At 41.9% G+C, this 25,947-nt stretch overlaps 1 protein-coding gene across 1 annotated transcript in view; it reads left to right on the top strand.

The window, feature by feature from the left end:
- Positions 1-25,947, top strand: part of csmd2 (CUB and Sushi multiple domains 2) — a 256,929-nt gene that overhangs the window by 213,187 nt on the left and 17,795 nt on the right. The window contains exons 48-62 of the mRNA XM_065471148.1: positions 6,896-7,084; positions 7,879-8,025; positions 10,289-10,477; positions 11,512-11,697; positions 11,822-12,016; positions 12,156-12,329; positions 12,449-12,622; positions 13,167-13,340; positions 17,166-17,354; positions 18,409-18,582; positions 19,624-19,806; positions 22,820-22,996; positions 24,527-24,706; positions 24,852-25,025; positions 25,171-25,344. Coding sequence (XP_065327220.1) covers positions 6,896-7,084; positions 7,879-8,025; positions 10,289-10,477; positions 11,512-11,697; positions 11,822-12,016; positions 12,156-12,329; positions 12,449-12,622; positions 13,167-13,340; positions 17,166-17,354; positions 18,409-18,582; positions 19,624-19,806; positions 22,820-22,996; positions 24,527-24,706; positions 24,852-25,025; positions 25,171-25,344 — 2,679 coding nt within the window. The remainder of the gene's footprint in view (positions 1-6,895; positions 7,085-7,878; positions 8,026-10,288; positions 10,478-11,511; positions 11,698-11,821; positions 12,017-12,155; positions 12,330-12,448; positions 12,623-13,166; positions 13,341-17,165; positions 17,355-18,408; positions 18,583-19,623; positions 19,807-22,819; positions 22,997-24,526; positions 24,707-24,851; positions 25,026-25,170; positions 25,345-25,947) is intronic.

Genomic DNA, 25,947 nt, shown 5'->3' with positions numbered 1-25,947 from the left:
AGTTGTTTAATGCCCCTGCCTACCGCAGTACTGTTGCTGACTATGTCCATCCTTTTATGACCTCTTCTGGCTGCTTCTAGCATCATAACATGCCATGCCACAAAAGACAAATAATCTTACACTGATTTTTTAACATGACATCGAGTTCAGTGTACTCAAGTGGCCTCCACAGTCACTAGATCTCAGTCAGATCCAATAGAGCACCTTTGGGATGTGGTGGGAGGGGAGATTCATATCATGAATGTCCAGCTGACAAATCTGCATTAACTGTGTGACGCTATCATGTATCATGTACCAAAATCTCTGAGAAATGTTTCAAGCGCCAAGAAAAATAGGGTTTAACCTCTTCTAGCAACATGTAACTGCCACTAAGTGGCAGGTTAGTGTATATTTTGCCTAAAAAGCACCAAGAAGACAAATGGTAATCTCATCTCTATGTCATAAAAAGAGAACATGACGTCATTCATTTAAGTGGCTTTTTAAAAGAGTTCTGCTGCTGTGAAATAAACAGTATGTCAGAACTATATATGGTATAGGTAAGTCCTAATAGTTATGAGTTCTTGTGATAGTTAAGACACTTTACTGTCAAAAGAAAAAACTTACAGTATTCCAAAGTAATCCTATCTGCCTGTACCATTTTTATCCTCTCCTATATTTAAGCTGATCAAATAGCATCAAGCACATGGTGTAAAAAAACACATTCTAAGTGCACCAGCACAGAAACAGCAGGGCCAGTCTGAATATGAACACACAAAATGTTTAAGCACCAAATGCAGTGATGTGGTTTGTTTACATAATATATGTCTTAAGATGCATCGAATCATTTTCGAGTCTGATGAATCATAATGTTTTATATGTAGCACAAGTCAACACTGCCTTCATCCTCCAAGAGGGACTGTATGAGTTTATTTTCAGCAGTGTTATGTATCCCTTAGCTCTAATCATGGACTCATGACTCAAACATGGAGCTTCGCCTCTTTTCTTGCTCCTGCGGGTACCCTTTTTTGCCTGCAGTCAGGGAGCGACAGCCAGATATCAGCTTGGTACCATTTCCCATCTCGGCGAATGATGCTTGGCTCCCATGAGGCCAAGCGCGGCTGCTGTGGAGCTCTCTACATGCTGAGATATCGTCCTCCCAGAGGAATGCAGCACCCACCGCCCGCGCTATAACATCGTAATGCTGCGCGTTGTGCACGCCACTTTTCCTCGGGGCGAGAGACTGGGTGCATAAAGGGGTTTGTGCTTCACAATATCATAAAAGCGTATCTTTCATTTTCTTTCTTTCTTTATTGGAAATGTGTGTCTCATTTAAGAATGCTTCGTGTGTCCCGTTCTGTTTGTGGGTTACGTGGTGGGCGAGAGGGAGGTTTAGGCGAAGTTTGATAAATGCAACTAATTTAGTGTACTAAATAGGAAAAATATGCAAAGCTCTCAGCATGAGGTGAAAAAGGAGAGAGATACAAAAAAAGAATTAGACGAAAGCAAGAGGGTAATGAAAGGGGAAGAGGAACTATGTATAGGCTAATAATAGAGATGTGGAAAGTGCTTAGGACACCCAGTGAGAGGCAGAACGGAGAATACCGAAAGTGTCAAAAAGCGAGAGGAACAAGGCAGTCCCTTGTATGTATGTTCCCTGGATTTATTTGCCACCCATTTTACCCCACAGACAGATATTTGCACCTCTATATGTGCAAGAATAAGCCTACAGTGTTTACAATCATGGAATATTGACAGATGGTTGCCCCTCCCTAAACCTAGTTCTCCTGAAGGGTTCTTCCTGTTAAAAGGATTTTTTTTCTTCCCACCATCGCCAAGTGATTGCTCAAATTGTTGGAGTTTTCTCTGTGTTGTTGTAGGCTCTTTAACTTATAATATAAAGTGCTTTGAGGCGACTGTTGTTGTGATTTGGCGCTAAATAAATAAAATGGAATTGAATTGAACGAATGCTTAAAATCCAGTAATTTTTCAGTGCCTTTTAATATAGGTTCAGTTGTAAAATTCCCTTCAACAATTTGTTTCCCTTTGCGCTGACTAATGTACTGAGGACAGACAACCTACCTCCTGCTCCCCTTTTCTCCAGCTTTTATCCTATTTTGCCTGCACAGACACAGGTCAGGGTGACGGAGAGGCCAGAGATTGCAAAAGCTGAGGAAGTAAGAGGGAGCTGAAAGCAGAGAAAAAAGTTAAAAGACGATGCTCGAATGAGAGGGAGAGAGAAGAGGGTCAAAAGATAAACCGATAGGAAGAGAGCAGTTTGAGTATAACTCTGGATATGCTGGAAAAAGCCAAAAAACTGGCCTGGAAAAGATGGAGGAGAAATTGCTAAATGAGCAGAAGGGTAGTGAGTAAGTGAGAGTGGGGCTGGAGTTTAAAAGCAAGGCGAGAAAGGGAGACAGGGAGAGACTTACTTGGAGGGCAGTGAAGAGACGAAGAGCAACAGCTCATTGAAATGCAGGGGACATGCCGGCTGCAGCTGCACCTATCAAATCACCACTTCTAGCTCTGACAAGCAAAACCCTCCCTGCACATTTAGCAGCCCTCACTCCCCGCACACAAACACACACCGAGTCGCTGTATACGTATACTGTATGCAGCTCCACGCCGGTCTAGCTGGTGTCTGGGTTACGCGGCGGTGGATGTTGTCATTCTGTGACAGTCTTCCAAGAGAGCAGCCCTGGAACCACAGCCGGGTCTGCAGTGTTCCTTGCCCCCTCGGCGCCAGCATCCTCTCTCATCCTCTGCATTCCCCTCCTCCCTCACTCGACACTCACTTCTCTCCCATGACTCACTAACATCAGACTTATGTTCTTACATAACACATGTAGCCTTTGTTCCCCAGACTTTCTTTGTCATTGTCTGAGGCTGCTTGAAAACAGAGCGCGTGCATTCCCACACACTTTATAACTCACAGGTGTCTGTCAATACCCAGATCTATCTGTCTCTACCTTCCCAAAAACCTGGCATACAGGCAGAGAAATAAAAGCTACCATCATAAATATGTAAACACTGACACACAGTAACTTTTTTTTTTTTAGCTGTTTAATTCAGAGAACAGTTGCCAGTCATCCAGATGGGTATTTGCTGCCATTGGAGCAACCGGTGGCTTGGTTCAGCATTTGATTTCCCTTCTATTTGATTACACTGGGTTGTATTGGACCCACGGCCCTTAACTACATTTGCTGTCTGCAGAGACCACAGGGAGTTCAGGCATCACACACACAAAGCAGCAGCATCAGTACAAAGTGTTGCTTGAATTCATTAATGAAAACACAATGAGCTCTGATGAGTCCAAATCCCTGTGTTTATCCCCCAGACAGATTTCTGGTTAAAACCTGCATAATAATCCATCACATTACTTTCCCAGCTAGTTACAGTAGCTTTCTTCATCCCTGTCCCCTTTTGTTTTTCTCGCCTCTTCATTTATCTCTCTTCCGCTCAGTGTACTCCGATTTTTTTTCCCCTCTCTCTCTGCCCCTGTCTTCTTTTGTTAGACGTAGAATGGATTACAGCTACCCCCTCCGTTTCCCATCTTCATTGTCATCCCTGACTTCTAAGAGTTGTTAGGTCCTGATCCACATTAATACTTATGTTGTGGCCCTTCCTATTCATTCGTCTCGTTATCGGACCTCGGCTTATGCTAATTAAAAGCCATCTCAACGGCAATGCAGCAGTTCAAGCTTGATATATATAGTAGATTTATGCATAGGGGCATTTAAATTTGTGGAGTAAGTCGATACACGTGTGCGTCAGCGCTTGTTTGCGCAAAAATCCCTCCACTGCATCTTTGATTGGGAAGATATTTGCAAACTTTGAACAGTTTCCCCACAAACAGAAGGGACGCTTCACAGAACGCTGTCCCTGCTGCCTGTTTATTCCGCTCCTCGTCTCATTAAAGTGAGATTTCATTTTGAGCTCTATCAGCGTTGATCTCACCTTGTGTGTCGAAGCTACTACCCCCCCCCACCCCCACACACACACACACGTTTTTTTTTTTTTTTGTTTTTCTTTTTTCCAGCTGTCAGATTTGTCCCCTAATACCCTTTTGTTTACAGCCAGAGTGATGCTTCATTTCAAAGTGGATTAGTTTAATAAGTAGCAGCCTATAGATAAGCGCCCCTGCCCATCTCTTTCCATCAGCTCCGAGACAAGCTGAAGGGAGTTTTGAAGACACATCCAGGCTTTCTGAAAGGTCACTGACAACACATATCTCATCCTCGGAGAATTGATCATTTAATGAACTTCACTCTTAGATTTTATATGCCACTTCCAGGTGCAATCACTTCCACTATCGCTGACGGATTTAAACCTTTTCGACTCATATCCACTGAGGGGCTTGACGTTGTAAATGATTTTGCAGACTTGGGGAATGTCTTCTCGGAATTTAGGATCATAGGTGATTAATGTTGCTTTACTTCCAGAAGTCGATGCCAGAAGTGGTACTTTGCCAGGCTATTTTCTTTTTTTCTTTTTCTTTTTTTTTTAGACAAAACTGATGTTTTTGGTTGATGAAGAACACTGACAAATATTAATTGTTTGTTTGGAAGCATTATACTTAGGGAAATGTAGCAAATGCAACAAATGGTTACATTTGACAGAAAATAATTCTTACATGCCAGCTTACCTGACATTATCCGAAATTTCCTGAGGGAATAAATCCCATCTAGCTGACACGCCAACCCCAGTAAAACAAACGGGAAGAATTATTTGCAGATGCTGTTTAAACCAAGGCTTTCTGCCATATTTTTATGCAAATTTCATAATCTTTTTCCCCTATGAACACAGAGAAGATGATGAACAAACCAAGACATGCACAACTGTTCATTCACACACACAGGCTCACCTATTTACAAGTTAATAGTCGCTTCACATTGCTCAACAAAAGAGGCACACAGCTTGAGCTCGAGTCAGAGAATTCAGGATTTCTCAGCTGTTGTGAAGGACCTCAAAGTGCCAAGTGCTTCCTTTGCCCTAAGGTAAAACAGTGCTTGGGTATTAAAATTGCAGCACACGGCAGGTACTTTATACCCCAAGCAAAGTTTTCTGCCACATTTGTTTGACAAACACAAATGCTTGCAAAAAATCTATGCGCATGCAGAGAGAGCACCTGGTCGAGTAAGTGCTGTTTTAAGCGGTTTGTAAGTACATTTTTATGTATGTGTGTGTGTTTTAATGATTTCTCCCATGAAAGAATTTAAAGCCTTTGGCTGGTAACAGCTTAAATGTACTCTTTTTTTGTATTGCTATTAGTTGGAATGGATGTGTTCATAATTTCAACAGGACTTAAACTGTTGGGTTGCATGTCTTTTGTCCTGTCTCCCTCCCTTCATCTCTGGGCTCGGCAGATGGCTGCCTCTCCCTGAGCCTGTTCTCTCCTGTTAAAAGGAGGTCTTTCCTTCTCGCAGTCACCAAATGCTTGCTTTTAGAGGCTCGTCTAACTGTTGGAATTTTCTTTCTATTGTTTTAGGGCCTTTACCTTACAATATAAAGCACCTTGAGATCACGTTGTTATATGGTACCATATAAATAGCAATGAATTGAGTCTAAGGAGGTTGGAAAGTAAATGATTGGACTTCTTTGAGGTTTTCTTGAAGATGTTGCACCTCTCATCCATAAGGCTTCCTCAGTTCTAAAATCAAAAGGTGGAGAGTCATCTTGCATCAGCTGACTTGATAGGGTCACATTATAGGATTGGGCAAGCCCTCACAGTGGTTTCACCTGAAACCTCTGGAGGTAATGACCTGCGCATTTTTTCACATCTTGGCTCATGTGATGACACACATGATTAACAGTGGGTCAACGACCTTCCTAAGGGACAACCTCTGCTAAGGTTTATTCACTCGGATGAGAGGTGAAACGTCGTCAAAAAACTTAAAGTAGTTCACTTGTTTTCCTTTCAAGCGCCTGGGATTACCATGACTTGGATGACTTGAATTCAGTGCAATTTAAATTGAGTTGCAGCAGGGCTTCTGTGTTAAAACAGTTAAATACTGTTAGGTATGGCAAAATTTGTGCTTAGATAATTTTCTATGGAAACTATTGAAAGCTGTAATGACAGCAGTAGAAAAATCCTTTTTTATTGTTTGTGTGCAACTACAGAGATTTTTTTAGCTTTGTTGAAAGTGTTATTACACATCAGCTTCATCTTCTCTATGCATATAGACACAGTGAAGACAAGTAGTATTTAAACAAACAGTGTAGCTGTTGCATTGTGTTGCCATAACAGCATGTTGCATCCTTTCATTTTGCAGCTTGTTTATGGGGCTGCAGTGTGCATGCAGACATCGCTGTCAGATTAAAAGGTTGGCTTTACAGCACTGCAGCAAAAACACAACAGACAGGAGCGCTGCGTGCTGTCTGATAATATGGAATGAAACCACTAGAAAATGTCAAAGGATGTCGTGGAGACGTCCTGCAAGAATACAAATGACAGAGGGAGAAAATGAGATGAGCGGATGGATGAGGTCCGCCCAGACGTGCCTCTTCAAAAATGCGCTTTGAGGCAGATGTGAGCGTTAACCACCGAGTTAGCATCACATCTGTCGCACACTCACAATGGGAAAAGAAGAGGGAATACGCTAATGGCAAGTCAGTAATATTATATAACGTATAAGCCGTTTCCTGGAGTGACTTAGCATGGACAGCTTTGTTTCCCCGTGACAGCATCAGGACCAGAATGACAATTAGCTTAGCTATGCTTTTAGTCACATTGAGTTGCCCTCCAGCAACAGTATGGCTCTAACCAATCCAATTTGTGTTTCAAGGTAAATTGATTCCACTAAAACAAATGAACAATCGCTGAATGTGATGCGCAATTATGAAACGACAATACAGGAACAGATCATCATTCCTGTAGGTCACAATAATAGATTTACGTTTTGTCTCTTTCTGTCAACAGTGACGTGTCCCATGAACGAGATACTCACAGCCTCCACGGGCGTCATCATGAGTCAGTCGCCCGGCAACGGTTTTCCCCACTTTGAGTCCTGCTCCTGGGTGGTTAAGGTAGAACCCGGCTACAACATCACTTTCACTATCGAACACTTCCAGACCAGCCGTCAGTTCGATGAGCTTGAAATCTTTGATGGTGAGTGACTGCATCTGTTAAGACAGAGAACTTGTGTTCATCAGTGCTAACATAAACGACAGTGTTTATCTGTTTGTACCTGTTTGGTTTATACCATTACATTTCCTCGTCGTTTTCTTGGTCTGGATTACCAGCTGGACTCCCTGTGACATCTCTTTTCACATATCCCCTGGCAGAAAGAGTCATTTTCACAGATATCTGCAATTAAAGGCTAAAATAAGCCAGAAGGCTAAATCCACTATTCCCAACAAAGCTCTCTGCCACTAGTAACAGAAAATCAAACGTAGGCTCCCTTTTATGGTGACAGAACATCTACATCTGCCTTGTACATTTGCATGTGATTAGAGGTACAGTCAGCATCTCTGCCAGGCTGCACTGAGAAAGTGGTGATCGTATACACTGGTGATGCTGATTAGTGCTTTTTATCTTCTGCCGAGTGTAGAGGAACAGACATTTGCTAACCTTGGGGCTGCCAAGCCAATTATGGACTGAAGTCTTATTTTTTTCCCCATCATTAGAAGATTAGGAAATTGTGATATTTTTCAAACTTCTGTGCTTCTGTTTGGATAAAGATAAATTCTGTGCAAATATATATATATATATACATATATAAATTATGTGTCCTCATTACATTTTTGTTTTTTACTTTTGACTAGAATATACTTTACAGAATTTATTTTACATTTATAGAACATAAAAGCTTACATAAAAACCGTGCCTTTTTAGTAGTCTTGTGATTTTCACAGCTGGATGCCTCTCAAATCATCATTCCCCTCACCCATGTCTTCATCCAGGCCCATCCAGACAGAGTCCTCTCCTAATCACACTAAGTGGTAACTATTCCAGTCCGCTCAGCATCACCAGTTCCAGTAACAAAGTCTACCTGCACTGGTCCTTCGATCACACTACCAGCCACAAAGGCTTCCGCATACGCTACTCAGGTGAGTCTAAAGCAGCGATTTGCTAGCATGGGGTGCATGGCTTCTTTAGAAATCTAATTTCTCTAAAGTTTTCAAGTCTTTATGAAATTCAAGGCCAACACCGAAATCTTTAAAATGTGTGGAATGGCAGACATTGACAGCTCCATATGTACACTGGGGAATATTAACTTGATAATTCTGGACCTCGTTTGTAAATTCAGTCTCTTCAGTGGTGCGTTCGGTTTACTCTCTAAAGGAGACCAATATTTGGACTGCCAACTGCAGCTGAGACGGCCAGAAATATCAGCCATCTCTATGACAACCTAGTGGGGGTGGTAGGCATCTGCAACACTTCTTGCCGCGCAGCAGTGCTTGGGAATTAGTAAACGCTGTGTCTTGTATTGCCTATTATTCCTCTGTTTTGTCCTGCTCCCGTGAAGGATCTGTTGGTATACGACACCTGCATAACTCGCTGTGAATTATGACTGTGTAAATATTTAAAAGGCTCCCTCCGTTCTGTATCAACACCACTCAGCCAGATTGACTAATCGTCTCTCTCCCCTCCTCTCAGTGGAGCTTTCTGTCTCCCCAACCGGATGTTCTGCCCTATTTTTCTTTTGCCTCGTTTAATATCTTTTTCCTAAGCACTGACGGATTTTGCTGTAGCGGGTTAAGCAACAGACTGAGGTCTGTCTGAGAACCCAAGAGTTGCCTCGGTCTGTATGGAATCACCTTTTGTGGTATCTTAGTGGGAAGGAAGAAACAGATAGGACTGTGTTCAGCTATGCTCCTCATCAATCCATCTTTTCTCTGAAGGGGAAGGTATTCCATTCCATTACTTCCTGTTTTTACTCTCCATCCAAGACTTCCCTCACTGTTTCACTCCAGTCATCTTCTCCGTGGATTCAATTAACTTACAGTGAGCCCGACTCTGTCGGCAGCTGCAGGGTTGATTGCAAAAAGACAAACTGTATAACAGGGCAAGTAGAAATGAACACGGAAGAAGGGCAAATGAGCTAGACCCAGATAGAAGTAAAGAACTGAACTCAAGGGTGGCTCAGAAGCCGCCAGTCACAGTGACTGACAGGAAAAGGCCTTGCAGAGGAACATATACAGTACCTTTGCAGGGTATTTAATTTGGGTTTGCATGTCTTCTGTTTCTTATCTGTGTAGTCATCAAGAAGAACATTAATGAGAAGCCATCCTCCTGATGAGAGTGGAGATGTCTGGCTCTTCAACATTAAGCTCAGACACTACTTTTGACAGCCCAAGGCCTGCAATGAACTGCCGTGTATCATCGCCTAAGAAATCTAACATCTTTCCTAGTGAACCTCAGTGTCAAATTCTGCATAAAGTGTGTTTTATCTAACATCTCTTCTGTGCCACAAAAAGGTCTGTCAGCTCACTTGAAAAGGCTCAAATTCTCAAATTGCCTCTCGCCTTGGGAAAAAAAAATGTTTCAAGGTAGCAACAGTTTAAAAATGGGCAAAAACATCCTAACCTTTGACATGGCTTTAAGATTTTATACAGCAGGGGAGAGTCATCTGATTGTCTGTTTTTAAAAAATTCACACTAACTTGAAAGAGAGGCCTTTTCCATTCCCACATGTTAGCAAGTTGAATTTAAATTAGCATTTTTCTACAAATGTAATGCAGTCAGCAGTTCCCACAGCGAGCGTCATTTCCTATGTCCCGTTATCCCGTTGCATAAATTGAAAACCGTTTTGACAATCTGCGTTTCTTTACTTAAACTCCCTCAATCTTCAGCTGATGTGCAGTGATGTGCCACGCTATTGTGAAATCTGCAAAAATACAGTTTAGGCCTGGGAGCCTTCAGTTCTTTGGAAACCGGGACTCCATCGTCTGCACCATTTACGATGATGAATGATCATCGCCGCTACCAATTTTAACCGAAAACAACAACGGGCACTTTGTTCCTGCTTTTTTGTACCCATCACTTTTACGAATCTCCTCTGGGGTAGCTGACAAACTCCAGTTTTGCTTTGCAGAACAATATTTTTCTTTAATCAGTTTTTCTTGTCTCAAGTAGTTTTGGGGGTTTTTGCCAGAAAGAAATTGCAGGTTAACACTTGTATGAATTCATATCCTCCTTTATGTCACCTGGGGTAGAAGATGGAAAAGGGATCTGGGACTATTGAAAGCACATTAATCTGTCACTTTTTTTTTTTTTTTAACAACTGCATCTTATTGGCCCGTCATTGTTTGTTGTGCTCATTGCACTCAGTTTTATCTTTTCCTGTATCTTTTCTTTTTTTTTGTCAAAGCTGCCTACTGTAGCCCTTCAAACAGCCCAGTAAACGGCACAGTGCACAGTCTGACAGGCACAAAACTCGGCAGCACCCTGCGTTTCAGCTGTGACCAGGGCTTTCGTCTTATTGGCCAAAGCAGTGCCACCTGTACGCGGACTGCACAGGGGATCTACCAGTGGAACGCACCGGTCCCGCTTTGCCAAGGTGAGCGGTCGGCAGCAGCAACTGATGAGTAAATAACAAATATGTTTAATAAAATCAGTAAAGGGGTCAGATAGTTTTGATTGGCCTCGATATTTTGTTCATAAAACTATTTTCACCATTATCCTTCTGATTCATTTGGCATCTACTCTAGCACTGTTTCTCAAAAGTGATGAATTGCTCAAGGAGAAAACAGTTTTAGCACACTTTAGCCAACTGGGATTCAAGAAGACATTGTGATAGCATGATTTGATAAAAAAGTTTCTCTGAATCTCTGAGATTAGAGTTTGATGATGTCACCTGCAGCCCTAAGACAGTTTTAGAGGATGCACACTTCATTATTGCTTTAGAAGATCTTTAGTTAAATTGCTTTATGTGTTAATCTGCTGGGTTTTAGCCTGTTGTTTGCTTGTCACTTTTTGAAAACATCCAGCAGTTTAATCGATCTTTGAAACTCCCCATATTTAACAAAAACTACACAGATGTTTGATTGAATTGCTTGTTGAAAGAAAATAAATAAATAAAACAAAACAAAACAAATAAAAGCACTGAGTTGTAATATATGTCTATTTTAAAAATTACTAAGTAGCATTTTAGATTTCACAAGACTATTGTGTCACATTCATCGAGTTCCAATATCAGTGAAATGTGTTTGTGTGCGTGTTCAGATTTTCGCCTTTATTCTATTACAAAAGCATGAAATCTAAAAGCTCTGGTTCCACATTCTACTTTCCACCTGTTAACAAAATCAGCTGAAGCATAAACTCAGAGCTGCCAGTGCCAGCCATTCAGTGTCTGGTCAAGTCTGCACCAGGTGTAATCTCCACATGAATTGCATGTGTTCTCTCTACACTAGACTGTTTATATTGTGCAGATGGTGGCCCAAGCTAATGTTTACTGCACATCGGTGAAGGCTTTCACAGTGTGTTTGTACAGGAAGCCAGTTGTTAGCTTAGCACCCTGCATACAAAGATGGTTTGTGCGTTTTATTTTTTGATATCATTGATATGCATTTCCCCCCTTTATTTCTTTCCTAGTCATGTCCTGTGGAATGCCAGTTCCTCCTGTTAATGGCAGCATTGCTGGCCAGGACTTCTCTCTAGGAGCCAGAGTCACCTATCAATGTAACCCTGGATTTCGGCTTTCGGGGCCCATCACCACCTCAGTGATCTGTCAGGAGTCTGGGAGGTGGAGCCCCATAGAGGCCCCACCTAGATGTATTCGTGAGTATAGTAGTGGTTTGCAGTCACAAGTAGAAAAAAAACAAATCATTACAAAAAACCCCACCACCAACAAGAAAAAAAGAATTAATCTGAATTAATTATGGTTTGATCTTTGATCTTCCAGCTGTCACCTGCCCCGACATTGGTCACTCTGCAGTGGAACATGGGAGATGGAGGCTAATCTATGGGACTCAAAACCAATATGATGCTATCATGATGCTCACTTGCGACCCAGGATATTATTACAGGGGTCAAAGGGTAATTCGCTGCCAAGCCAACAGCACATGGAACTATCCAAATCCTCGCCCAGTTTGCGAGAGTGAGTGTAAACAGTTTTCTTACTTTAAACACTTTTCAAATCGTGCTCATCTGACCCAAACAAAAAGAACGGAGTCAAACAGAACTGTTTTCTAAACAATGGCAATCTATACCCATTTGTGTTTTTCCCCCCATTTCAGTCATCTCCTGCGGGGACCTTGGGACTCCACCGAACGGACACAAGATTGGAACCCTTACTGTGTATGGAGCTACAGCTATTTTCTCATGCAACACGGGCTATACCTTGGTGGGCTCTCGGGTGCGAGAGTGTATGTCCAACGGGCTTTGGAGTGGAACACAGGTCCAGTGCCTGGGTGAGAGCTTAAACACCCTAAAATGTTTTACTACTTTCCATGTGTCCTGCACTTTGCTTCTAGCATTATTAGCAACACTTACGTGGGACTTTTTCTTTTTTTCTTTTGCTCATCCTCAGCGGGCCATTGTGGTACTCCAGAGCCAATAGTGAATGGCCAGATCATTGGGGAGAATTATAACTATCGAGGCAGTGTTGTGTACCAGTGTAACCCAGGATTTCGGCTCATTGGAGTGTCAGTGCGAGTCTGTGAACAGGATCACCACTGGTCAGGACATACTCCTGTTTGTGTTCGTAAGTGCCCACAGCAAACGCCTATTATTTGTAAAGCTGTGTGTGGTGTAAGCTAGTGCTTCTCTGACTTTCTCTCTCTGCTTAAAGTGCCGCAGTGATTTTTAGTAAATGGACACACATGTTGTCTTGTTCTGATCATAGCTCACTAACTGACTGCCAGTTCATAGTGATTATACTTGGGCCTGCTGGCACTAATCACCAATTCATTTATTGCTGCAAGCATTTTTGCTTAAAAGCTTCTATATAAATTTTGCACTTTTACTTACAAAGACAATATTATTATTCCAAAAGAATGCATGGTATTTCTCTTTCAATACAAATAATTTCGTAAGAAGATTACTTTACAAGATGCCAGCGGTTAAAACAAAAGTCAAACATGTCACTGGTGTAGAGCCTGTGGCTTTAGAGCTTTGATCATTACTGAGTATCTTTTTTTTGTTTTGCAATACAGGCCTTACTAAGGTGGTGGTGTTAAACCCATTCATTCACTCAACTGCTCAGCAAGTGTGTAGACATGACTTTCTTTCTCCCTTGACTCTCTCAGCCATCACCTGTGGCCACCCTGGCAACCCTACCTTTGGTATGACCCAAGGAACCCAGTTTAATCTAAACGATGTTGTGCGTTTCATCTGCAATACTGGATATGTTCTACAAGGGGCTGTAAAATCGACTTGCCAGGCCAACGGGCAGTGGAGCAACGTCCTACCCAGGTGTAAAAGTGAGTGCCAAATCAATGCTCAGTACCTTATTGCTGCAATTCCAAGAATACATGTGAAGATGGACTAAAAGATAAAAATATATGTGCAGGATGTCATCTTTTACCAGATCCTGTGGCCAGTGTGACGTTCATTATTTCATTAAAAGCAAAGGAAACAAAGTTGGTTAACTAGCCGTGTGTAGACAAACTAGTATGACAGTTTATCCAAGACAACTCCATCATTTCAAAATATATGTATCCATTTTTAATATTCCAAAAAAATGATGACCTCACGCCCATTGTTCGCTAGTGATCCTAGTTTCAGTCACTGTGCTAATGTACTGTTTATGAGGTTGAAGAAACCTGCAGTCAGCTGAGACTGAAGAAGTTCCAGCTGAAAAGTTTCTCCCACTGAAAACGCAATGTCCAGATGCGTTGTGGAAAGTTGTGGAAACAGTTAAAAATACATAAATGCAAAAAAAAAAAAAAAAACCATAGCTTTTGATTCCAAAATAAAAATCTAATGCAAATTCCAGATTTTTAATAATATGAATACAATAATAATAATGACAGTGTATTAGGAGCAGTTGTTGACTTGAAGCTTTATCAGAAAGGAAAGTTTAAGCCTAACCTTAAAAGCAGTGTTTGTCATGAATTCAAACTGGGAGCTGGTTCCACAGAAGAGGGGCTCTAAGCTGAAGGCTCTGCTTCCCTTTCTATTTTTAAATACCCTGGGAACCACAAGTAAGCCTGCACTCTGAGAGCGAAGTGCTCTGTTGGGGTGATACAACACTATGAGGTCTTTGAGATAAGATGGGACCTGATTATTCAAGACCTTGTATGTGAGGAGCAGGATTTTAAATTCAATACTAGATTTAATAAGGAGCCAATGAAGAGAAGCTAATGTGGGAGGAATATGCGCCCTCTTTGTCATCCCTGTCAGTACTCTTGTTGCACCAGTCTGGATCAGCTGGATCAAAGGCTGAGATAGTAATGAGTTACAATAGTCCAGCATTAGGCACAAGTCTTGTTGAGGTATTCAAAACCACGCTAGCGTTGGTACCTGATGCAAAAAGTGAGTTTGTATCTACACCCTTGCTTATGGAGGTACAGGTATTTTTGTACTCTCCCCCAATTACTTTTGGTAACCTTGCAAGGTCATATGTTCTGTGACCACAGATGACCCCAATCACAATGAGAGCGCAGGCGAAGCACAGCAGCATCTGGGGAGAGGAAGAGTTTAACTGACACGTATTAGAGGAAAATGAAATGAAAACACAAAGAGAAGACCGGATCATTTAATTACCGCAGTTTCAACCATATGGTCCGTGGAGGTTCTGGGTAATATTTACATGTTGTATTATTTCCTCTTAGCCTAGCTGCCTCTGTTACACCCTTAGGCTCACCTGTCTGTCAGAGAGACAAACTCAGTTAATAACCATGCAGAGAGAGCCAAGAAACAATCGCAGAATCCTTGAGCTTGTATGAAAGGCAGCCACCTTTGGAGACCCGCGTCCTGGCTTTAGCTCTGAATAAGAAGTACCCTGCTTTGCTTTGAATGAGCGAGGCAAGGACTTTTAATTTGACAGTGTTTTCGTGACAAGCGGCGCATCTCAGGCACTCGTGTCTGTCTCTAAGTCCGTACTAACTGAGGCTGTGTGACAGGCGCAGAAACGGGCCGCTCGCAAGGTCGAGCCCTAAATGTGACAAGACAGTGACGGAACCGCAGACTGATGGACTCATGAGTTTGTTTTAAATGAGGAGAAAAAGAATGTGGCCTCTTTTTTTTTCGACACTTCTGATGGGATGGGGAGGTTACAAGTCTCACAGGAATGCTTCTTTGGTTAATAAAAAAGGGGAGAAGCACATTTGGCTGCTGCATGCATAAGCAGGCGAGATTTTCTCCCAGACATGTGCTTTAAATCTCTTCGCTCTAGCAGTGACATCATATTAGCATTGGCCTTGTTTCGATGCAGATGCTGACTCTGAGGGTGCTTTTTTTTTATGTGAATGCTGTGTTGGTGGAGGATGCGTGTGTTTGACGGCCATTATCCCCACTGTTGATGTGGAGACATAAGTAGCTTAGAGGTCTTGTTGTCAATCAGATTTATCACCGTAATTACAGCAATCGAGGCGTATTTAGTGAAGTGTGCTCTCCTGTCTGGCATGTACTTCCTCCCTGAGTGGAAAACTGTGCAGTAATAACACCTCAGTTCTAACTAAACCTTTAGCTTTTCTCTTAGATGAAAACATAGAGAGAAATAGATGCAGAAGGCAGAAAAAAAGGTTAAGGGCAGGAGTCAGTCAGACAAAGCTAATGATTTCCATGGTCTAGATTTTAACTATAAGAGTTCGTAGGCTCCATCAATAATGCAGGGAACACGAGAGCACCGTCAGTGCAGCCAGTCTTCTGCCCCTCTTTAATCACCAATTTTAGTTGCAGCTATACTTGCCTTTCTTGGAAGACTCGTGCGTGTTTGTCTTTTGGTGATAAAAGCGAAGAGACGCAGGATAGACAAAAAGACCCTTTGACATACCACTTACAGGGCTGTTACTTGGCAGTAGGCCAAGAGGAGGAGAGGGTAACCAGGGTCCCCACTTCTGAGTTGAACAGAGATGAATTACCTCATCCCTTCTTCCCCTCTCCCATTTTAGTCGTCTTTTCCTTTCATCCTTTTACTTCCCCTCTCTCCACACACAAGAATTTACCAGGAGGTCAGTCATTTTAGATGAGTGTTGGATCGCTTTGGAGTGTCTCTGTGTGTCTGTGTGTGTGTGTGTGTGTGTGTGTGTTGCCTGAGTACATTTTTTCAAAAACTGAATTCCGAGCTTGGAAAGTCTCGCGCTGAAGCAGCTCCACTGCTTCAAATACGCTTTGTAGTGTTATTATGCGGTAAGTTGTAAATGATGGCACCACAGGTCAGCGCGCCGATGGAAGGAATACATTATAATAGGTATTTGGGGGATGATTTAGCTGTGCTGGCCAGCTTGGGAGCAGGAGAATGAGCAAGCTTTTAGGCACATTAGCATACAATAGGTTCATTTTGGCTGTAGCTAAGGCATACTCATGGGGGCGAGACTGGCAAGGCCAACTGGGGCATAATGGCTGCGTAGGCACTCCCAGACAGCGTTGTAGAGGCCATTAGAACTTTGGCTCCGTAGTACACATTTAGTGGCGGTTAACGGTATAGACTAGACAGCAGCTGCTCCCCACTGTGTGCTGACTTTGTTGAGGTAATGTCAGATTTCAGTTTGCTTGCTTTGGTAACATTCTTCAGCTCACATTCTGTTACGACTTTTAGTATATTCTCCACTATCAGGGCCTATTTCTCACTAACTTTGTACAGCACAGCCCTCCACCCTCTCCCGTGCTGTCCCTCACTCATCCCTCATTCTCCCCTTCCCTAACTCTCTCCATCTGGTGTTAAACTGACATGGTGCCTCTTCTCCTGTGAGCTTTCCATCCATCACAATCTCTGCACCACGACGGCCGGCAGGAGACTGCCTCTAATGAAGCAAATGTTTATTTCCGGAGTCTGCCTCCTACTTCATTTGGATTGGGGTGGATAGATGGATGGGTGGAAGCAGTCGATGGGGAAAGTAATAGACAGAGTTGAAGTCACGAAGAAAAATAAACCAAAAAAACTATGCTTCTAAAACTGAGTCTCTATGTGGGAGACAGCCATATCAATATCAGGACATATGGTCTATTAACAGTATGAGAGTCTTCTTTCATCTTTCTTGCTATTAACTGTAAAAAGGAAAATGTAAATGTTTATTGCTTAATGTGTTGTTTTTTGCAGTCTCGCTAACTCCCTCGCTCCCCTCTGTGTTCCTTTCTTTCAGTTGTTAACTGCACAGAGCCAGGACATGTGGAGAACAGCATTAGGCAGGTACTGTCCAGCGGGCCGCATCGCTACAGTTTCCAAACCACTGTGTCATATCGCTGTAGTCCGGGCTACTACCTGCTGGGCACCAGCTCGATCTCCTGTCAGGGAGATGGCACCTGGGACCGCTCCCTACCCAAATGCCTGTGTGAGTAATCTCTGGGTTGTTGTAGGTGATGAGGCAAATTGTTTTGTTTATTTGTTTGCATTTGTTTGCTGAATAAGATCACTTTAACCCCCCCAAAAAATTCTTAAAACAGTAGTGTGTTATCTCTTATGCTTAAAATTTAAACCTTTATAACGCTCGTAATGCATAAACTCTTCTGCTTGCAAAAAGAGCCCCACCAATATATAAGCTGGCCGATGTTATTAGCCGATACTGGCTATTTCCTAATGCATTGGTATCAGTATTGATAACAGCTGATATGAAAATGAAAAAAGTAAAGAAGAGACAGGAGAAACACCCTTCAGTCATGTTAGGAGCATTGATGTTGCACAGTTTGTCCACTAGAGGGCACTCTTCAACTTCCCTGCTGGAACACATGACAACCAGCTGATCAGAGCAGACTCATAAATTAGTACAAATAACACATTTTAAGGAAATCAGTGTATTTATATCGGCTGATATTTCAGATATCGGTAGTGAAAATCCGATAATGGTTGAACTCTTCCTGCAAAGATACATCAGATTATATAGAAGTATATGAGACAAAAACCTTATTTTTAAGGTTTCATTTATGATCTTTGTAAACACTTTCCTGATGAACTGATCTCCTCAATGAGTAGTTTCAAATCTTACTTATTAAAATACAATATTTTTGTTTGTGTTATTTTTTTTTTTTGTTGTAATAGACATTTACAGAGGGTATACTTTAAGGCACCTGGGCTTACTACCATCAGATTAGGCAGCGTTCTTGGTTCCTCTGTCAGACTGACCCATCGTTCCTGGTGTCTGGTTTAAATAAACAAAAACATGGTAATAGGCAAAATACTCAATTTCAGTCTTCAAAACAGGAGCCCAAAAAACTAAGGGGTGATGTTACACCAGCTCTTTTAGCTATTCTTACAGATAATTATATTTTACAACTTTACAGCAGAGGAAAGATACCCACACTGTTAGTAAATATAAAGTATTGTATTCATTTTAAATCAACATATTCAACATGTGATGCCTAAAACTCTTCTTTGCTCTGTTCGGACAGTGGTGCTGTGTGACCGCCCCAGCGTGCCTCCTTACACCCAGATTTCAGGTGACCGTCGAACAGTGGGCTCCGTCATTCGCTACAGTTGCATCGGTCAGCGTAGCATCATTGGCAATACAACAAGAATGTGCCAGCTGGATGGGCAGTGGAGCGGCTCGCCACCACATTGCTCTGGTATGGAAAAATACACCCAGAATGACAGTTCGAAATGCTTAACCTGACAATATTTTCTGAAGGAGATCCATAAGAAAAGACTGTAACCATCCAAATTCTATTCATATTTGGGGGTGTTTCCTGTGCTAACCCACACCTTTTGGTTTTCTTTGCATTCTTTGCGTATTTCTCCATCTAATAATTGATTATTCAGATGCAATAGCATCGCCCAGTCACACTGAGGCCCTCATAACGCCATGCCAACAAATAAAGAGTTTAGGTGGCAGCTGCTGGAAGGTAATGAGCAAAGTAGGTGGACCAAAGATGGAGTTGCCTGTCTGTGTCACAGACCTGAAGGGCAAAGAAAGTGTCCTCCATAAAACTGTTTTAATCTGCTCACATTAGACTGAGGAACATCAATGCCCATACTTCAGCCGGGTTATGAAGCAGTATAAAGACGTCACCCCCCCCTTACTCCCACTCCTCTAACAGCGCTTTGCTTCAGGGATTCAACTATAGTCGCACACGGAAAAAGGCTGTGGGGAAGCCCATACATCCAAATGCATATCCACAAAGTTACAGACACAGAGACACACAAGCAGTTTAAAATAAAGTACCATTCTGACAGTTTAATGTCATAATTCATGACATTCATATACAGTATATCCTGCAGATTGCCAGTGTTCTCTCAACAGGCAATAAACACAACATTTTTATAAAGATTTGGCCGACTTTCTTAGCTGTGCGCTATTAAAGCGATGTTGGATGGTGCCTTGTAAAATGAGCAGCAGTGCTAAGCATTTTGAGCTTGTTTAAATGTAAGACCTGGAATTATTGAAGGAAGGTGTAAAAGATATGTCAAAGCAGTGAAATGAAAAAGTCACATCATTTTTTACGTGTTCACCGTGCTGAATAAAGAGCAGTAAAATGTGTTTTGGAAGTAACTGACTCTGTAGTGAGGTGAGAAAATATAGAGCGCATTTCTCATATGTGTTCGGGTTGTCAGAAATTATTTGTTTCGTGCTACATTTAGTTTTTATTTCTTCATCATTTTTTTTTCAGGAGAGGCTGCTGGGTTGTGCGGTGATCCGGGCGTTCCCGTGCATGGGATCCGTCTAGGAGAGGAGTTTATGGTGGGCAGTGTTGTCCGCTTCAGCTGTGAGCCAGGCTATGCGCTGAAGGGCTCTCCGGAGAGAACCTGTCTGGCCAATGGAAGCTGGCTGGGCACACAACCAGAGTGCCATGGTAAGGAATATATACTCTTATTTGTTCTCATAGGCTGGTACAAATGGGCGGTCGAGTCATGTTTTTGTAAATTGAAACTCACACATCAATTCAACAACTGGATCTGACTTCTGAGCTTTTCCAGGAATCTTTTAGCAATGTGCGAGGAACTAGACCATGTCAGTCATCAAACGTAACCATTGAATGCAGTATGGACTTCATCATCACCCTTACAGAGATATTAAAGGTTCATGTGAGGTTTGATTGAGAGCTGCATGTGTGCATGAAACTATTGTGTACTGTCAGAGTAAGAAGTGCCAAAATCATAGCTATTTGCTGGCTGTCTTTAGGTCTTTAGAAGCATATAGCTGGAGTCGTGAACATATACCTGGTGATAATTTAGGTACTTCACAGTGAGTGTTGTACTTCAGAAAATCTGTGTGTTTTCAAAGATTTTATTATACTGAATCTTCTCCTGAGTGAAGAGCTCTAAAAATACTGGGGTTTGGTGAGGTAAGAGTAAGATAGGATCAATAGGTGGATTGGTGTGGAATCTTTCAAATTGTGGAAAAGAGGGTGCTGAGCACTAAGGTAAAACCCTCAATTTAGCTGTCAATTGAAGTTCCAACCCGCCTTCGCCTTTGAGCTTTTGGTGCTCCAGTATCAAGTGAGGGCTTGGAATACAACAGCTGCTGGAGGTTGTTCGAAAACCCGATCACGGTGCCTTCCCCTGTGTACTGTGGAAATATTCTGGACATGTCCAACTAGAGACCCTGGAGCAAACCCAGAAGATGATAGAAGGGTTACATATCCCTGGGAACACCTCAAGATTCCTTATGAGGAATTGGAGAACCTGTTTGAGGAAACCACCACAACCCGAACCTGGAAAACTACAGAGAGATATAGAAAGAACATAAATAACACATTTACATTTCCTTTTGCTCTATTTTAGTAATTTATGCACAAAGTTTGCTTTGACTTTTTGTGAAGCTAGACTTTAATTTCTAGTGCAACAGACACGTAATGAGTGAAATATATCTACCAAAACTGTGCTTCAGGTGGCAGCGCGGGTTCACTAATTGCAGGTTTGGTTGCTCAGTTTCCTCATGTCACCATAAAGTCGTTGGGCAAGACAATGAAAACCCAAGGTGCTATTAATGACAGCTTTGCCACAACTCGGAAGTGTGTGAATGAGTGAATAATGATAATAGTAGCCTCATCAAGTCCACGGCACAAAATGGAGCAACATCCAAAAAAAAAAGAATCAGAAAATCATCAGCTGGAAATGGTTATTACTAATGCGACAATCAGCGACTGTGTAATTAGGTGTTGCCTTTTCAGTTTCGTTGAAAAACTCATAAAATATGCATTTATTGTGTATTTGTAAGTGATTAAACAGAAGAGAGCACATTACAGAGAATGTGTCCTCTATTGAGCACTATAAAGGTTTGCATTTTTGTCCTTGTGCAACACTGCGTCTATTCCATTGCAGTCATTTGGGGGGCAAAAAAACCCAAAATAGTTTCCTGAATGTGTATTTTGTGCGCAGTCGATGGATTTAAGCATTTCGCTGAAGCACACTTTATTAATATTGCTGAGATAGAAGACATTATGCACAATGAGAAAACAAAACAGCACAGTTATTCTTCCATCAAACATCTGGAAGGCAGGAAAAGGGAAAGAAGTGTGCGTGAGTGTGCTTGAAGTTTAGATTATTAACACATCAGTGAGTATGACTGGTATGTATAGTATGGTTTATATTCCTGAAACGTTATCTATGTGCATATTCAATATATAGTTTTTTTTTTCTATTTTCCCTTTCATATCAGCTTTAGAAGTACTATAGTAATAGGAGTATTACTCAAAAAACACCCATATATTTTGTCCTGTTTTTTTCTATTTTGCCCTCTGTGTGTTAAACTACATTTTTCTTTCTGCACTCTAGAATTATAGAATCACTGATACGCTCGGTTTGCCATTTTGGCGAGGTCTCTTGGCAGCTATCTGGTTGCATTTCTTTGTCCCTGCCCTTTTGTTGCTCTCCATATAAACTTGGCCCTTTTCTTCCATAATCCTAGTGCAGAGTGTGTTATTTCCAGAAGCATCATCCAGTCTCATGGGCTGTTTCCACTTGTGCTCTCAGCACCCCCTCCACACATTCACACAGTCCCCTCTCTCCTCACACCACCACCACCACCGACACGACCACGTCTTTCCTTCACCTCACCCTGTGTCGATGCCTCTCTGGTATGTGTGTGGTATGCCCACTGGCTGAGGTTGCCCACCTGTTCTCACTTGGCACCAACTTCAAGGGCCAGGCCACATCTGGTCATTAAGGGAGGCCGATCATGTCCACAGGGCTCTGAGGGCCCGGGGCAAGCTGGAGACAGTAATGAACAGAACCATTGCTGGCGGCCGGACAGACACCGAGGGATTTTCTGAGCAAAGGATGTGTCCATCAAAGCAGAGTTACTTATGAAGCAGGACACAGGGGAGCATGAGAGTAGTGTTAGGGTGGATGGATGAAGAACAGAGAAAGAGAAAAAAAGCAGAGTGATGATGCACATCAAATATGTAGATGAATTAAAAGTAATTTTGTAGAGAAACACCCCTAAAATACATATTGTTTGATTTTTCCAAAATGCATACAAATAAAACTCTTACATTCATGCGGAAGTCATCTTTCAAGAAAAGAAACACCAAAATAATATGCTTTATGCATATTACTAAATAAATATATGTAATTATAGGCTTTGGGATTTTAGAGTGAAAGGTTTGAAGGTTAAATAGAAAATAAATGAGTGAAATGAAAGAATTAAAAAAGGTTTAAATAATTTCTCATGTATAATTCAGACTTTTGTCTCTGATCTTTTTAAAATAATCAATTAAGTTAAATTAAATTCCACACCAAAGACCTAATGCTCTTTCACATCTGTTCTATTTTCCTAGTGCTGGTTATCGGTAAATGAATATGACTTATTTTAATGGTTTCTCCCTCTTTTCTCTGTTTTTTTTTTTTCTCTTTTACTTGCAGTGGTTTCTTGTGGAAATCCAGGAACTCCACGGAATGCCCAGATCCTCATTCATGACGGCCTGACTTTTTCCAGATCCATCACTTACGCTTGCAGGGAGGGCTACTACTCTACTGGACTCCTGACCCGGCATTGTACTGTTAACGGGACTTGGACCGGCAACATGCCTGAGTGCTCAGGTAATTAACAGCTCCCACAAAAGAACTTCTCAGGAATCTACTATCAGATTATCAATAGTTAAATGAAAATGATGCTTTTCATTTTCCGTGCTTGATTTTGTTTCCACGAAGGCTTTGCAGATTGGTGAAAATCATTCCAGACCTTTTTGAGAAGGGAAATGTGAGATTTAGTTATTTAATGCTCCACAAGAATTGTAAGAGAACACGTGAGTCACAATAATTGCTTCTAGTGGTCTTTGTTTTAGTGGTGGATCGCTCATGTGGTTCACTGGCTCAGCTGGAGGAAATTGGTAAGATTCATGGTCCATTTCAAGGGCCTGACTGACAGCCCTTTGTCATCATGTCTCACAAAAGACATGTGGCTGCTGTACAGAACCAGGAGACCCCAGCAAATAGAGGTCACTAAGAGAACCAGTTTCTTCTGAATGGAGGGGATAAAGCCCTAAGCAGCACCATTATGGATTTCAGAACTACGTAATTCATAGAAGTGAATGTAGTACGTGTTGAAGCTCTTTGGAAGGGCACCTGGAGGCAGAGAGGGAGGCACATGTGAGGCGAAGCAATTCTGCCTGAATGATTTCTATTGATTTGAAGGAAAAACTCTATGTCAAGGACATGCTTGACAAAGATAGCTACTGGAACGGGAAGATGTGGCAATGACACTGGATTTTGTAAATGAAATTTATACTTGCATCGTTATTATATTATGCAAGAGGGGAATGATCTCAGTGCACTTCAGTTCTGTGTGTATTGTTAAAGAGATGACAGTCCTGGAGGTATTGTGGTTCCAGGTAGAATCTTGCCAGCCAGGCTTTGCCGGGAAAAGAGGAGCCACTCCACTTCCAAGAGGACCGGCTCCCTCACCCTGTATTGAATATTGCTGAAACATGGATGTACACATTTTGCAGTGCCTTTTTGTCCCAAGGCATCTAAGCTCAAGTTGTCATATGGCCTGGATTTTTCTTCTTTGATATTTACAGCAGAGCTGAGCATCAAGGCTGCTGAGTCACACTGTGGAATCCTCTCTGTTGTTACTCAATCATGCTGTTTTCCCTGCAGGATGTAAAAAGTACAATAAAGGAGAAATGTGGTTCATTTTGGAACTATAGGGAGCGACCATAGACGAATACTCAACACAAGATTTTGTGTCTGCATCCTAAAAACTCAAAATAGGAAACAAACTACAAGAAGAGTGCTATCATAGTTGCACTATCATAGCTCTCGTGTGCCATAAACCCAGTGTTATCTAAAAGAGGTTGTTTATAAGTTAACAGAGGGTTAATGGTCCATTCAGTAACATCAGAAATTTTCAGTTTGTGTTTTACACAAAGTTTGGGGGTAAACTACTTGGATCAAGTGCCTATAGCACCTCATTAATTATAAGCCTCGGTCTGTTGTCACTCTAAATATACATTTATTAACTTGTTTGTGTTTGCTCTTTTCACTGCAAATAATCAAATTGTCAAATATCTCAGACACAACAGGGTAGCAAGCTGTATCTATTTTTTTAATACCTTTTTGTTTTTTCAGTAATCAACTGCGGTGATCCCGGAGTGCCAGCTAACGGGGTGAGATTTGGGAGTGATTTCACCTACAACCACACGGTCACGTTCCAGTGCTCCCCTGGTTTCACCATGGATGCCGATCGGGCCTCCTCTCTCATCTGCACCAAGACCCGCACCTGGAATGGCACCAAACCTCTCTGTAAAGGTAGAGTTGTATACGTTGACCTGATTGTATTTTTGGGTTACAGAATGATTAGCCTTTTTTTTTTGCCTCTATCAGTTTTTGCATAATAACACTGAAACCGACAGAAAACATAAAAGTCCTCTAATGCATCCTTGTTTCCTTGCAGCAATCGTATGTGGTCCACCACCCACCATCCCTAATGGACAGGTTGTTGGGACAGACTTCACCTGGGGCTCCAGCATAAGCTACTCCTGCAACCAAGGTTACCAGCTGTCCCTACCCACTGTGTTAACATGCCAAGGCAACGGCAACTGGAGTGGAGAGAAACCACAGTGCTTCCGTAAGTGGAATTAAATTACATGTCATGATTTGTCTCTGACATTGTTTTACCCACGTATAGTGTAGTGTGTGTCCTCAGAAGAATATCTATTTAAAATGCAAAACGTGCAGTGGGTCACATCCTCTCTCTGCTTTCATCTTTACAGCTGTTTTTTGTGGAGACCCAGGAATGCCAACACAGGGGAGAAGGGAGGACAGCGGTTTCACCTATCTCTCCTCCGTCTCCTTCTTCTGCGACCCGCCACTCGTCCTGGTCGGCTCATCGCGGAGATACTGCCAGTATGATGGCACCTGGAGTGGCACGCAGCCGTCTTGCATAGGTAAGCATGATTGTTTCTGCATTCATGATGATTTGAGCCTATTGGGTATGTGCTCCGTGTGTAGTCCAAGGCCATAATCCTAAAACAGCACAGAAATCAGTGCCTCTATATAACAATATAAAAATAAGCTTGAACCTGACAGAAGCTTCTCTTTGGCTGGTCTGATTACCGCTTTCTGCTCACTTTTTAGTTCCGGTTGCCATTTTCCGCCAAGAAATAAAACGGGAAACAGGCAAAACCATTTGACCTAGCTCAATAGCTGCTTAACTCCACGAGTCAGAATTAACTTGTGGAGTTATTTAAAGCCAGTACAAGAATTTATTGAATCATCTTCCAAGCAAGCACGGACTCAGTTAAATCTTTTTTCACCATAACGAAATTGCTGTAGTTCTGACAGCACCAGGGTCCTTATTGATAGAATTTACAACATTTCTTATTGAATTTGATTTATTTCACTAACTGATGCAAACTCTATCCTTGTGATGGTGTGCAGTGCTAAAGCCATGAGGGGGTTGTTGTTAAAGGCACTCAGAAAGTCAGGAACAGATTAAAGATTAAATAAATAAAATAAATGTTTCCAGCCTTGGGGGTTGTTGTGGTATT

Source organism: Pelmatolapia mariae, linkage group LG22, assembly GCF_036321145.2.
Source record: "Pelmatolapia mariae isolate MD_Pm_ZW linkage group LG22, Pm_UMD_F_2, whole genome shotgun sequence".
Classification (NCBI taxonomy): domain Eukaryota; kingdom Metazoa; phylum Chordata; class Actinopteri; order Cichliformes; family Cichlidae; genus Pelmatolapia; species Pelmatolapia mariae.
The sequence above is the reverse complement of the archived record's forward strand: the minus strand, read 5'-3'. Positions and strand labels throughout refer to the sequence as shown.